General features: G+C 35.2%; 1 protein-coding gene across 3 annotated transcripts in view; it reads right to left on the minus strand.

Annotated features, from left to right (window-relative positions):
- Nucleotides 1–15,086, minus strand: part of CDK6 (cyclin dependent kinase 6) — a 234,551-nt gene that overhangs the window by 168,312 nt on the left and 51,153 nt on the right. For all 3 annotated transcript variants that reach the window (XM_037836667.1, XM_037836668.1, XM_037836669.1), the window contains exon 3: nucleotides 2,802–2,937. In XM_037836667.1, coding sequence (XP_037692595.1) covers nucleotides 2,802–2,937 — 136 coding nt within the window. The remainder of the gene's footprint in view (nucleotides 1–2,801; nucleotides 2,938–15,086) is intronic.

A 15,086-nucleotide genomic window follows, 5' to 3' on the forward strand; every position in this document is an offset into this window, starting at 1 on the left:
GCAACAACAACAAAATGTTTCTGGTATCCGGTTTTTTGCTTGAAAACTTCAATTAGTCAAATTCAACTAGCCCCAACCTCCCACTCAGCAGATTTTTGCCCTGCATTCCAAGTTTTAAAAATAAGTCAGTCACAGAGACAAAAAGATATGATGACTTATTAAAAATAAATTGTTATCAATGACATATTCAGCCTAAAACTATATTCTTTATAGTGTGGTAATACTTTTAAATGATTATTCATGTTTTTAATAATGACAAAGTATCACAGATCCTCAACTTATTTAAAAAGTCTGTCTTACAGTATTTGATAAGGAAGAAAAGTAAATTAGTATAGTTTAGAAAATTAAAAAAAGAAATAAGGATGAAAACAAAAAGGGACCTCTGGTTAGCCTTTAGTTAGCAAAAAACGTACAATTAACCATTAACATGCAAATTAACTGCCTGAAATATTTCAGTTGACCATGGTTTTATTTTACTATGAAAACATCAATACCATTAACCACAAACCTTAAATAACCAGAACCCCTTGCCCTATCTCCACTCCTACCAGCCAACTGGTTCCTACAGCATCAGTGTCACTGTTGGCCCTGATGACTGAAGAAATGTAACAGCCTCTGGGACAAGCTCCTGTTCAACGCAGAATGAAGTGGCAATCCCCCTTCCCCAGAGACAGACGAAACACTGAGAAAAACTTTAACTTTTAATAAGTCAGCTTGTTAAAAACACACATCGACAAGCTCACCCACCCACCAACTCTGGCCCAGTCAGTCACTCTCCTACTCACCTTCTCTCCTTCTTTATCTCACGTTTTTGTTCTCCTTTCTGCCTATTTCTCTTTCCATCCTGTTTGCCTTTCCACTCCCACCCATGGAGATTGTTCCCCTGCTTCATTTCTACTCCTACCTGATCAAACCTTAGTCTCAGATACCACTCTGGCTTGTCAATCATTTTAACTACACAGATACTCCTGCAAATGATTCCACTCAGGCAGCCATCTAATATCCTAGGAGAATTTAGTGCAAACCTCAAAATATCTATATAGGTGGCAATGTATGGTATAAATACATGGCTACCCTAACTGTCCCTCTGTTTATAAAAAACATGACCTCTCCAAAGACGATAATTTTGAAATAAGAAATGTATCTCAGAAAAAGTCAATGATTATTTTGACAGTCTACACTTAGACTGTCACTTTGAAAATAATTTTGAAATAATCATTTGAATAATAATTACCAAGAAAGCTTAATACTTTGTCTTATTTATTGAGTACCTATGTGTATAAATCATTGGGGAAGGCACTGTTGGGACACAAAGATAAATGAGCAGATGAGATATATACATAAATAATCAAAGTTGAAAGTAGCAAACATGATAAAGAGGTATCTACAACAGGTGTTATAAGACGAATTAGTTCCAGCTGTAAAAGACGATCAACTGTTATCTGGGATGAGCCTTGAAAAATCTATAGTTACTGGTGGTGGAGGGAACAAAATAAATGGCATGAGTAGCAGGAACACAGAGGTGGGAAATCATGGGCCCTACTAAGAGAATGGTGATTAGGCCATACCAAAAGAATGGTGATTTCACCACAAAACAGAGTATATGAATGGGGTATGTGCCCTGCCCTGCATGTTAAAGCAGGGTTTTGGACAAATACATGAAGGAGAGAATTGAAGTCACGGGACTAAAATGGAACACCAGAGAAAAGTGGGGTATAGAGATAAAAGAGAAGAGGGCCAAGAATAGGTAATTGGGAAGACCTACACGTAGAGGGCCTTAATGTCTTTGAAAGTGCTCCATATTTTTATAGAAATGTCAGAGGGGAGAAAATATGACCTATATTAGTCTAAAATCAAGGGAATAAATTATTTAATATACTGAATTCTAAATGTATCGGTATCTAGCGAACATCACCTTGCTTCACTAACAGCCATTTCCTACTCTGTTCAGAAAGTAAATTATTTTCAGCTATAATACCTATCTAAAATGATGCTGAATTCTGTAACACATTTCTAAACAATGAATGATGAGATAGGGAGTTTGTTTAATTAAGTCACTTAACTCACATGGACAAAAAAGTCTTCATGAAGACCTTGCAAGATGTACACAGATCTAAAATATTTACTGGGAAGTTCAGTTAAGCAGAACACAGGTAAGACCAACAAAATCTTACAAGTAGCTATTTTCCATTATACCTAAAGGAAGAAAGAACTCCTGGCTGATACACTGCATTTAATCTACTGACCTCTAAGGACAGAAGGTATGCCTTAGTAACCTTTGAAGCCCAAGAGTTTGGCATAGTACCTGGCACTTAGAGCCCCTATACATGTTTTATGAATGAGAATAAATGGAGAAAGAAAGGCCTAACAACCAGTATTTCTGATTTACTAAAAAAACAGCACAGGTATATCCTGGACTCTGCATACAATTATGAGATACAATGTGCTCAGAAAAGGAAGTTTCAAATTATATCCCTCAGAGATCTGGAACCATCAGAAAAAGACTGAACTATACTTACTACACTATACTTTCTAAGGTTGAGACAAGATAACCATACAAATAGATAATTTTCAATAATTTTTATACGTATTAGAAGTTAAGAGGTTTTTTTTCACTTAGCACTAAAATTAAAGAACTAGAATATATCCTGTTCTTTGAACATTCCACTTATTTGATATTTTTACCTATATAGAGAGTTCCAAAAGCTCTAGTTCTGGCAATTTTCTTAAGCAAAGAATGCTGCTGCTTAATACATTATAACAGTGTGACTGCTTGAAGAGGCAGAGAGGATTCTTAGTACCTTTATGGTTTCAGTGGGCACTCCAGGCTCTGGAACCTTATCCAAGTAAGTGGTCAAGTCTTGATCAACATGTTCAAACACTAACGTTAGTTTGGTTTCTCTGTCTGTTCGTGACACTGTGCATACATCAAACAACCTAGAAAAAAAAGGAAAGACATGTTAAGTAGATGGCAATAAAGAATAATCTGTATCTTTTATCCATATCCCTCAATTTTATCACATGGTAGGGGGGAAAAAGGCTAATCTTGATCATTCCTTGTGATCACAGGTGAAGGTACCTAATCGGATCTGATACTCTAATATCAACAGAGAAGTTCAGGGGAGGAGCACCTGAAGCACTTGGTTAAATGGCAATAACATCCACATTAGCAAAAAGAAAGCAACATGATTGGAGCATGAGAATGTTGGCTTGGAGAATGTCCTTCATTAAAGACACCAGATAGAACTTGCTGATGGAGACAGTTTTAAAAACTGCAACCTAAACAAAATATGCTGCTTTTTAGCTTGCAGTTTGGGAATTATTAGAGACAGAGTGAGCATCTTTTTAAGATGCCAGACCCTGAAATGAAGATTTTCTTGGAACTTAAGGTGTTACAAACATGCCTGTGAGAATAAGTTTGATGGAATATGAAGAAATTAAATTTAGTTTGTTTCCAAGACAGCCTTCCCATCCTGGTGAATCAGGTCATTTCCTGGAAAGGGCATAACTCCTCGATTAGTTTCAAAATTCCAAATGCAATGTTAATCAAAACTGTAGAATTTTAACATTCCTTTTTTTTGGGAAACAAACCAACCAACCCAGTATTGGTAACCAAATTGCCCTGAAATGATAAAGCCAGATTAACAACATTACAATTAAGTTTGGATGGGCAAACCCTATTTGTTTCATAAAATGTTAAAACTAAGTCAAAATTTAAGTTTGAAAAATCAAAACCTTCAGTAATAAAAAGAATTTTCAAGTCGAAGGACAAACTTCCCTTTAGTTTCAGCTATAGCATGGTATCTGACATATGAAGGTACTCACCAAATGTTTGAAGAATTAAACTAGTCATAAACACGTCTTTTTAAAGTAAACTTCCTGATAAGAATGTAATGTAAATACTATGAATAGGCTAATAAAACGCTATTCATATTATTTTCTTTCATTTGTTTTTAAATTGAATAAACACCCTCTCCAAAGAAACTTAACTACAAACGTGCAAACAACACAATTACTAAAACTCAGGGTTGACTCTCTATCATCCACTTTGTATATTACCTGAATTAAACTTTTAATGCCCAGCTGTTTCCACATGCTGCCTAGGTATATATCTGGACTATTTGGGCTCCCAACATTTGGTATTTCTCTAGGAATCTAAAATAAACTTTAAAATATGCTAAATAACACTATAATTAAGTTAAACCTACAGGTGGAGTGAACAACAGAATACCAATAACCATATATAATTCACAGCCAGATCCAAACTACTTTTGAATTGTGGGCAGTTTGGGGTGAGTTCTGCCATTCCATTAAAACCGATTAAAATCAACTGATTTTTCCCCCCCTCACACATTTTTGTACTTTCAAACATTTTTATTTCTGAATTTTAATCACCTCCTTTTAAACTTAAATTTTTCCACTAATGTGACTTATTCTGGAAAATTGTTCTGATAAAGTGAAAATTCCAAATTAATAAATTTATTAGAGAGAGTACCACAGATCATATGAGTGCCACGCTATGAAAAATTATGACTGGTATCATGCATAGATGAGAACTGGGAAGTTTATTAAAACAACTCTTTCAACTTGGTAATTCTAGGTAACTTTAAGCCATCTTCCCATGAAACCCACATACTTTGACAACTTCATTTTTTTTCTTCCTTTTTTCAGAAGGAAAAGGAATTCTGCAATCATCAAGCTTCTTTACATCTGTTGCTTCTATTTTTGCAATAAAATAAAACAGCAAAACCAAAAATGGCATGCAGTAAAATCAAGTACAAACATGGGAACTAGGTCAAACTCTGCACCATTACAGTTGTGATTCTTAAATATTACTTTAAAAACGCTTTCCTTAATGAAAAAATACAATGTTCTTCACTGCCTGGGGTCAACAATGATTTCGATAACTCCAGTTCTGCACTAATAGTTTGTAATATATATAAGACATTTTAGTAATTTCCAAAAGGAAAAAAATTCTGACAGGGACATAACTGAAGAATGGAGGAATCATAAAACACTGCTGAACCAAAAGGTCACCTGCTCTCCAAACTGTTGTCTTACAAGTTACCTAACAGCCTGGCCATATGTTATGTTGCTTCAACCCACTGAAACTGCTTTCAAGCACATTTTCCATGACACAATTCAAGAATAATATCTAATTCACCAAGTTATTTTCCTCAAAGTTCTATCACTCTCTTCAAAATATTAAGATTCACTGATGCCATCTGAAGAAGTTGTACCCCACACTCTAACTTCCAAATGATGTTCTGGATTTGCAAAGGTGAGCTCACTGAAGCTACTACTAACCATTCCTAAATGATAAGTCATGGAGAAAGAACACTAATTTTAAACGGCAATGTTTAAAAAGTGGAATTTTTAAGACAGTGCAAGGGCAGAACATTCTTGTGTGCATTTTAATGTATATAATTACAAATTCTCGTAGGCTATAAAAAATGGTATTTGGTAGAACTGGCACATCCTGGTTCAAGGAGATAATCCTTTTTATAATTTTTAAAGCGTCACTACTAATTATATTTGGGAAATGGAGTGTATTACATTCTTCTTAAAAATTCACAAGTGACATTGAGGTTCCTTAAAGGCCCTAATGTCCTAAGGTTAAAGGTACTAAAAGGCACTAAAAGATACCACCCATTTTGGCCTAATGATGGCCATCAGTGTCCTACAGACCCAGTATTCCATGGAAAACATTTTGGAAACACTACTCTACACTAAAATATGAAATTCTGTCTGACTTAATTGTTTAGTAAACATTATCACAGTAAAAATTAAGTTATATTAGTCATAATTAGTAGGAAATGCATTTTGAATTAACAGTTGTGAATATATTAACCTTAGGAATTAGAATACAGTATGTATGATGCTTTTTGGTTACAACGACTCCCTCTGGAATTCCCCCATATCAAATAATGGTGACTTTAATGGACCAATAAGGAGAAGACCAATCAATGCTTTAATATAACAAATAAGTCTCACACAAAGCAAATGAGCTAAACAACAACTGAAATCCCTGGTATTTGGCTGAAGGTAACAATCTGTAATTTACTTATATAAATCAATGAGGAATGTGGCCAGGCTGCCTCTAACCCTTACATTTGCAAAACACAAGTACCAAACAGGTCTAAACATGTGAACACAAACATCAGAAAATAATTCCTAAAATTATTAGGAATAAATAAAATAAAATTTTAGTTTAAAATACTAAAACGTTCTAAAACTCTTATTTAATTTTTGGCCAGATATTCAGTAAACTGGCAAAAATACTATTTCAATGTCTGCACAACTGCAATTCCAAAAGAAAAAAGTTAATTGCACTGTGTTGAATATGAAAAAAAATCTAAGATGACTTTTAGAAGAAAAGAAAATTATCATTCAATATTTATCTTTTACGTTTTTGCTTAATGTGGTCTAAAGCAAGTGTTTGTTCAAAAAGTAGAATGGAAAGTAATTCTTAGCATTTACTCAGTCTCTGAATCCAATTTAGCCGTGCAAAACACAATCCAAAAAAGGCAGATATGTCATTATCATTTCACAATTAAGTCAGCCAAGCCCCTAACTATCCCATAAAGCAAGTTCTCTTGCTGTTTCGATTGTCTTGACCCCCCAGCCTCAGGGCAGAGAACAAGCACTGCCATCCAGCACAGCCCTCTGCTTTCCAGCTGTCCCAGTGATGTAATTATCTCATAACAAAATATCTCTGTGAATTAACTCTGCATCCTACCCATTGTAATTCTTAATGACTGCTTCCTGTTCATGTTCTCTATTTAACTTGCTATTCTGGATCTATTGCATAGGCAAGTTGCCTTCATCTAATAGATGGATTACATCCAACAGGTTTGGGATTTCCAAAGATTACAGTTTACAAAGGTCTCCCAAACAACATGCTTTATAAACACAAGGCCTGCTTTTCTATTGTAGTTATAATAAAAGGGAAATCTGCATTATTTGCCGTGATTAAACTTTGACCTATCACAGGAAGTTCTATGAGGATTTTTTTCCTGTCACTTTTTTTTTCCATACTCTTGAATGTTTGGACATCAAATAGTTCAAGAGCCAAGAGACATTTGGCACAGTTACCTTAAGGAGCTAAACAAAATTTTATTTGAACTAGAACCAGTTTTGGGAATTAAGAAGAATGTTTTTTAATCTTTAATCTCTTCCTCTACACTCTAGGAAGCACATTCTGTGGCTATAGCTTGTATACACATCCCACTAGTTCTATCCTACTGGATACTGGACAGGGAGTTCTTTTTTTTGCTCACTGAATGTGGACTGTATATGTACCTATTCTCAATCCAGAGTATTTGCCACCAACAGTAACGAACATACTGCTAGAAGGTAATCACCATTTCAGTACCATTCATAAATATTTACAGAGTGCCTACCATGTGCAGGTGCCATATTCATGGTTACCTCCTCTGGAAACCTTATTTTTCATGGAGGAACCACTCCTGCCCCACAGTCAGGAAATATGATTTGGAGGTAGAGAGCAGGGGTGGCACCTGACCTAGGCTGGACAAAGAAGGTCACAATGATTGGTTCAGGGATGGAGAGGACCGTGAGAATTGGTACCAGGAATTTTGCTGGAACTTCTGGGAGAGTAGAGCACTCTTTATACTGGGATTACCACACTGGCACAGTGTAAGCCTGCAGCTGCTGATGGTTGTCTTTGCCTTCACCTCAGTGAGACTACCATGGAATGTGTGGCCAACACAGAACAGAGCCACAGCAGAGGGATGGATGGTAGGCAAGAGATTCTGCAGGACTGTTTAAACACGTAGGCTCACTTGTGCTATCTACCCCTGGATTTATTAGTTACGTGAGCAGTAAAGTTACTTTTTTGCTCATCCAGTCTGAGATGGGTTTTTATTACTTACAACAAAAAAAGTCATCCTAATAAACTTACAGATATTTTGAAATGATTAAATGATTCTGAAACATTAATATTTGACCTCAAATACATTTTATATATCAAACAAAGTGAATTTAGCTAAGCAGTATTGGTGTCCTCACAAGGGGCAGCAATAGTCCTCTGACTCGCTGGGAGAATGAATATTTACCTTAAAGGGTTACTTCATTATCATGTTTGCTAGACAAAAGTAAATGACAACAATTGAGCAGGCTAATTCACCTGTCCCAAGGAGCCATACAGCTTCCTCCCATTCCTATTAAAGGTTCCTGGTCTGACACAGAGAAATTTTACGGAGAAAAAGCAGAGAAAGGAATAAGAAAGATAGGCTTGTCACAAACAGGAATGTAGAACCTACAACAGGGAAGGACTCAAAGGGTAGGAGGAAGTGAGGGGAAAAAATACTTAAAAATAAGGCAACAATAGTGTTCAATTTGTTTAACGGTTGAATCCAATGGTTCTCTGCATGTTCTCTTGCAATGCTCAATTAAATAACCCCCCTCCCTACTAGCTATTGCTGAAAACTGAAAATGCACATCAAATCAACAATAATTCTAAAACAGGGAAAACCTCTTTGTGTTTATATAGTTAAATTTAAGGTTGCCAAAATCTGACTAGTGAACAAAGTCAGTATCTTTCACTTACTCAATAATTTTACTCTGATAGCTTTAAAGAGAGTGTTCATAATAAAGTTTCATAGTTAATTTTCTTCCAGTACATCCATAGAGTTGCTATTAATCTACTTTCAGCGTCTAGTTACATACACCTGGCACTGTAGCTCTATGAGTTCTGTATGCATTAACCAAAAAACGTTATGGATTAAATGGTAGTCCTCCAAACTGGCCAGGTTTACAAGCTGTGACTTGCAGTACAGTAAATGTTAAAAACAGAGCAAACAATAAAACCTGTATATATGGAAACACACCCCTATCAGCAACAAAATTGGTGTACAACTAACTATGCTCCAAATAAGCTACAGGATGTCCTTGTGGGTATATAGGATGTCTATATACTTCTCTGCTCCTATTTGAGATGAATTCCTGAAATGGACATTAACTAATAGAACTCAAATTTTTTCACAGTACTGGAGGCCCTCTTACATTATCAAGTATGATTCTTGAAACTGCTAATGCATTTTATCTCAATGAAAAACTGAAATAAGATATCACATAGTAACCTGTCCCTGACTGGGTGTCATCATGACATCTTTTGTTGGTATAGACTTTAAATACAGTTTTTAATACCTAAAAAAAAAAAAAAAAAAAAAAAAAAAACACACACAGTAGCGTCACTCTGTTATGTTAACTACATGCTATTGTGAGAAAAAGAGAAACATTATTTTAGTGCTTAAAAAATAAGGAAAATCATAAAACATTATTTTTTCTCTTACAGGGAAGAGAATGATAGCAAGAACAAAATATTCAATAAATGAATTGAGCCACCATGGAAATCATTATCTTCCCAAAGACAGAGAAAGAAAACACAGGCAGCTAAACAATGGGTTGATATTTTCTACCAGTCCAGTTCAACAACAGTTTTGGAAGTTGTAAAAGAACATATAGCCAACTCTAAACAAGGAAGAAACCTGCCAGTTGAGAAAATCAAGGACTACCTGGTCTATATTAGAATAAATACTAATTCACTAACCCCAGCTACAGCTAAGGAGATGAGAATCTACCCTTTCACCACCTGAGGTCTCTACCTGGAAATGAGTTTAGCCATTTCCTTACAGAACAGTTAACTTCAACCAGCCACATCAGAAATATAGATATGCTGGTCAAAAAAAGGGCAAGACAAGGCAATAGTGAATGGATTAAGAGACCCCAAAACCTGTGGCATTTGTTACGAGAACAGGAATGGGGAGACCCTGAGTTCCATGCCCTGCTGGCAAGTCAGAGGTCATACATTAGCAAACTAAAGAGAGACATAAACTGTAAACAAATCTGGTACTTTTGTTCGTTCTTTCCTTTGAATCCTCTTCAGCACCCAGTGCAGTGTCTGACATAGTTAGGCGTTCACAAAATGTTCACTGAATTAATGAAGTTTTTCAAAATTATAACTTTGTAAAAAGACAGGGGCAAAGTAAAAGAAGATATTTAGAGATGTCATTAGGAAAGCATGGCAATCTGATGTTAAACGAAGACTCAAACACTAATATACTATATTTGTTAGGTAATACTTATTTGTTTACTGTCTTTCTACTAGCCACTGTTTACATCTCTCGGAGATGGCACTCATTTTATAGATGAAGAAACAGGCGTGGATACATGAATTTTCACAGCAGCATTATTCGTAATAGTCCCAAACTGGAAACACTTCAAATGTCCAACAATTGATAGATAAACAGAATGTGGCAGAGCCATACAATGGAGTGTTATTCAACAAGAAGAAGAAATGAAGTACTGTGATATGTTACAATATGGGTGAACCCTGAATACAGTATGCTAATAAAAGAAGCCAATCATAAAAGAACACATATTGTATGATTCCATTTATATGAAATTTCTAGGACAGACAAATACAGAGGTGAAGAGTAGACTAGTGCTTCTCCAGGGCTGGGGAGAAAAGGTTGAGGTGAGGAGGGTAGAGAATGATGGTAATGGGTGTAAGTTTCCTCTTTAGGGTGATGAAAACATTTTAAAATTAGATCATCACGATGGCTGCACAACTCAGTAAATATACTAAAAACTACTGAACTATATACTTAAATGGGTGAATTTTATGATAAGTAAATTATATCTCGAGGAGGAGGAGGAGGAAAGAAAACAGCCATAGAGGGAATTAGTAATTTGCCTAAAGCACATAGTTAGTAAGAGGTGAAGACTTGAAGTCAGGCAGTCTGGCTCCAGAGTCTGATTTTCTAACCACTCTACAATCCTACCAGTGTATGTAGCACAGCCCGTGGGGCTGCAATAAAGCAGAGGCCAAGATGCAGAGACATTCTGTGGCAAATGAGGCACCCTGCAAACAGGCATTTAGGCCTGCCAATCCCCAAATGCCTTTGGTAAGCTTGGACATCCCAGTATATATTCTTTATATGCTGGACTGAAAAAAATAAATGTTCAGAAAATTCACAGAAAAAAAATAAAATAAAGACTGGTGATCTCCTAAATCCTCTTAGGTCCTTCAGCAGACCAGGTAGAAAAATGACAGGTTGTAAGTCACCCAACAGGGCTTGAAAAGGATATTCTCATCTCAAAAATACATGAGTTAATTGATATTTTTGAAAGCAGAGTGAACAGCTCTGGCTTGAGTCAGATAGAGTACGGGAACGTTCTGGACAACTTTCAACATTCAGTTTTGTCTCCATTTCTGACCTGTAAAAACCCTGTTCTCTAGCTTTGGGCCTCTCTTGAGGAAAAATGAATAACCAGCCAAAACGAGGCAGCCGTCTGTGATGAAGACTGTCTGCTGGGTCTTAGAAGAAAATCAACCAAGTTTTACCTACCGCATGAGCCCAAACTCTTTCATAATCACATCTTTAGTATGTGAGTAAATTTATCCCAGCACTAACTCACTCGGGTACTTACAATTAGATTCTTATCTAATAAATCACTGAAGTTAGTTCCTTTTTAGGAAACACAAATGATCATAAACATATGAGAAAATGTTAAACCTTACTAGTAACTTAAAGAAACAAATGAAAACATCACTGGTGTACTTTCTAAGCCTTTCAAACTGTGCCCTCATCACTATGGGAGTACAAATTGGTTAAATGCTTTCTGGAGAGTAATCTGGCTATCTATCAATCTATCTATCTGTCTATACTATGTGGTCCTTAAAATGATGATACAGATGCATATTTATTGAACACAGAAAGGCATTCATAATATATTATTAAAAGAAAACACAGATTTCAAAAGAGTATAATATAGAGTTTGATTTAATATATGTGCACAAAATGTACAATAAATCAAGATGCTAAAAGTGATGAGATAATGGATGAATTGGGTTTTCTGCTATTTGCTTATCTGAACTTTCTACTGAGAATTTATTGATTTTAATAAGAAAAAAAAATCACCATTTTATAAACAAGATTTTTAAAAGCTTCTTTTCTCATTCAAGTTTTCTCCCTTCTATCACTCAGGTAGTTTTCTTCAATCTGCTCCTCTTAGTTAATGAGAAAATCCTTATCTTCAAATCCTGATAGTTTTTAAAATTAAATATTTAATAACTTACATTCTTAATTTTGTTCTAGAAGAAAAACAATAGCACATATATATATTATGTACTATTGAATGACTGAAGGCAAGTAATTTACAATCCTTTCCCAAAATGGATTGACTCTATAAAAAAGAATGTGGGAAAAATGAAATTATTTTTCTTATACATAGGTAATAGATCAAAAGTAACAGAATTATCATCAAACAAAGGAGACAACAGATCACAAAGTCTTCAAATTACACTAATGTTCATTATAAAAGCCAAAGAAACATTCTGCAGTGTAGAATTACGGAGTTTTATAAATACAGGAAACTTTAGAGATGACCTAGTTCTGTATGTTTCCTTTACGAATAAGGAAACACAGGTCAAGAGAGTATAGACAGCAAAGCTAAATAATGGAACAGGACACCCAAGTCCTATGACTAACAGAGTGAGAGAGACAGTGCAGGGATTAGGGAAAAGAAAGCAAAATAATTAAAACATGGCTAAAAAAAGATCCATATAAAAATTAACACATAATACCCTACATTTTAAAGTTAGATCTAGTCCATCAAAATTTCCGGGAACTATTGTAAAAAAATCTTGTGAAAAATTCTAAGAATATATTTTAAGAACACCTCCAGAAAACTATATTAAAAGATTGGAAAACACCTAACACAGTTGGAAAAGTTAAAAGAACTGGTATCTATATCAACTACTAAACTTAAGGATCAGAAATTACGTTGTTTTGTTCAGGGGTAAAAATTTTTAAAAATTATCTTATTATTTGATATGTCTATAGATCAATTTTATTTTAAATGGGTTTGACCTTTGCTCTAGGAATATTTCAGGTAAATATTTTATGATGTTAAAAGTAAATGATAATTCAGGGAGATAATTTGTAAATGTATCTGAAACTGCATCTCCTCCAAGACAGACTTTGCAAAACTACTGGAACACCTGAGACCAGTAAATGTTAGACAACTAGGCAATCCACACAAGTGAATAGTTCAGATACCATCTTCCTACTCATTTAAAGCCCTGAACTATTTTTAAAAATTAAAGTTTTTAATTGTTTGTAGTATGTATTGAATATTTTCTTGACTTTTTAAGCACAATATATTGATCATGTTTTACTGATGGATGATTCGTGGTCATTATTATTGCCACTAAATTATAATCATTTAAATCAGGGCCATTGTTATGATCATTTATTTGGTGCTTACTCGGTGTAATGAAGATGAAGCAGACCTGATTTGTACCCTCAAGGAGACAGCAGCCTTTAGGATTTATTTCCAGTTTTTTGGTTCTCTTTAACTATCAGGTTTATCACGCAGCCACTCTGTATTTCTAGCAGTGTGTCTGTTTCTTGTGAATTTCCTCCATGTTATATTTTGCTTCTAAGTTGATGATGGAAGGGAGACCAGACAGCCAAGCTTATCAGAATTCTAATTAAAATAAGAGCAAAATAAATTCTGAGTGAAGAGCCATCTTGCAAATAAACCTTCACAATATACTCTCTAACAACTCCTGTGGACTAGACTATTTTTTCCTTTCAGCTTGTTTCCTGTTTTGGATTCTATCATGGATTTCTTAAGTTTTGAAGCTATCTATCTCCTTCTGCTGTTGGACAGACATCTTTCTAAGAATGAAGCCAAACTCTCAGGTTTGATTTCCATTCAATCCAACTGGCTTCAAGCAGGCTGTATAATTTAAGGCATGCCACAAAACTAAACATGTGCCCATCTGTAAAAGAAGAGCGTGGAGAAGAGCGGGGGTGAATGGGTAAATAACTGTACCGTTTCGGGAAAAAAAAAATGCCATTTGTCCAAGTGTGACATGTGGCCAAGAGTCTCATCACTATAAACGTGAAGGTCAGCACATTAATACAACATGAAAGTTTTTGTTCTGGTTATTAAATTTCTAAAATGTATAGATATTCACGGGACTAGATTTTCTTGTTCAAGACACAGCACTCTTCTGTACTACTGTATATAACAGTCTTTTCAATGATTTAGGGAAGCCAAGTCTAAAACTCATCTGAAAGAGAAAATAAATGAGCAGCTAAGGAATTTTAGCAACAGAAGGCTGATGTAAAGTGAATTGAATCCTGGCTCTCCCATTTATAAGCTGTACGACTAACTTCAGGAAGCAGGAAAATAGAGTCTCTCCTCCCTTCCTCAGCATCCTTTCCAGCCAACTAGGTTAGTGTCACTCATGTCACCTTCCAAATTGAAGGTAAAAAGATCATTCCTAAATTGTTTCCTATTTTGGATTCTATCATGGATTTCTTAAGTTTTGAACCTATTGTTTATCTACCTCCTTCTAAGTGTGTAAGTTCCTAAAATAGTCTGAATTTCAACTTCCTTATCTGTCATATGAGGACACTAACTCTTAACTTACAGGATTACTGCAAGAATTAAAGACAGCATATATTAAATTCTTAGTAAAAGGCCTGGAATGTAGTTGATAGGCAATAAAGAGTGAGCATTTATGTGATAGTAAATATCATTACTAAAAAACTTGGCAGTGAATTATTTAGAGTTAAGTTTGAGGAATAAATAATGTGGTCAGCCCAGTACATTGCACAGAGAAGAACTACAATAACCTGAGCATATGTCTGGGTTTACCAGAGATAACTGATCTCAGAAGCCAGGAATAATCTTTTTGCCTTCAATTTGGAAGGTGACATGAGTGACACTAACCTAGTTGGCTGGAAAGGATGCTGAGGAAGGGAGGAGAGACTCTATTTTTCTGCTTCCTGAGACTTAACCACATCTCTGGTACCATTTTCTTTTTAAATCTAAACAGAGCTCCTCTGTAGACTGACTGTAGGCAAATGATGACTGATACAATGTGTTATTCCACTCATGGATTCTATGTACACTTCTCTTGCTTCAAAAAAATAATGGTAATTGCTATTGTATTTGGAGGACTTTAACATAGGCACTTAAATGGTGTGCTTTACTGGTAGAACTTAAATGTTGTCATCTATGACAAAAAATAATATGATCTG

The sequence above is a fragment of the Choloepus didactylus genome, chromosome 5, assembly GCF_015220235.1.
Source record: "Choloepus didactylus isolate mChoDid1 chromosome 5, mChoDid1.pri, whole genome shotgun sequence".
NCBI lineage: Eukaryota > Metazoa > Chordata > Mammalia > Pilosa > Megalonychidae > Choloepus > Choloepus didactylus.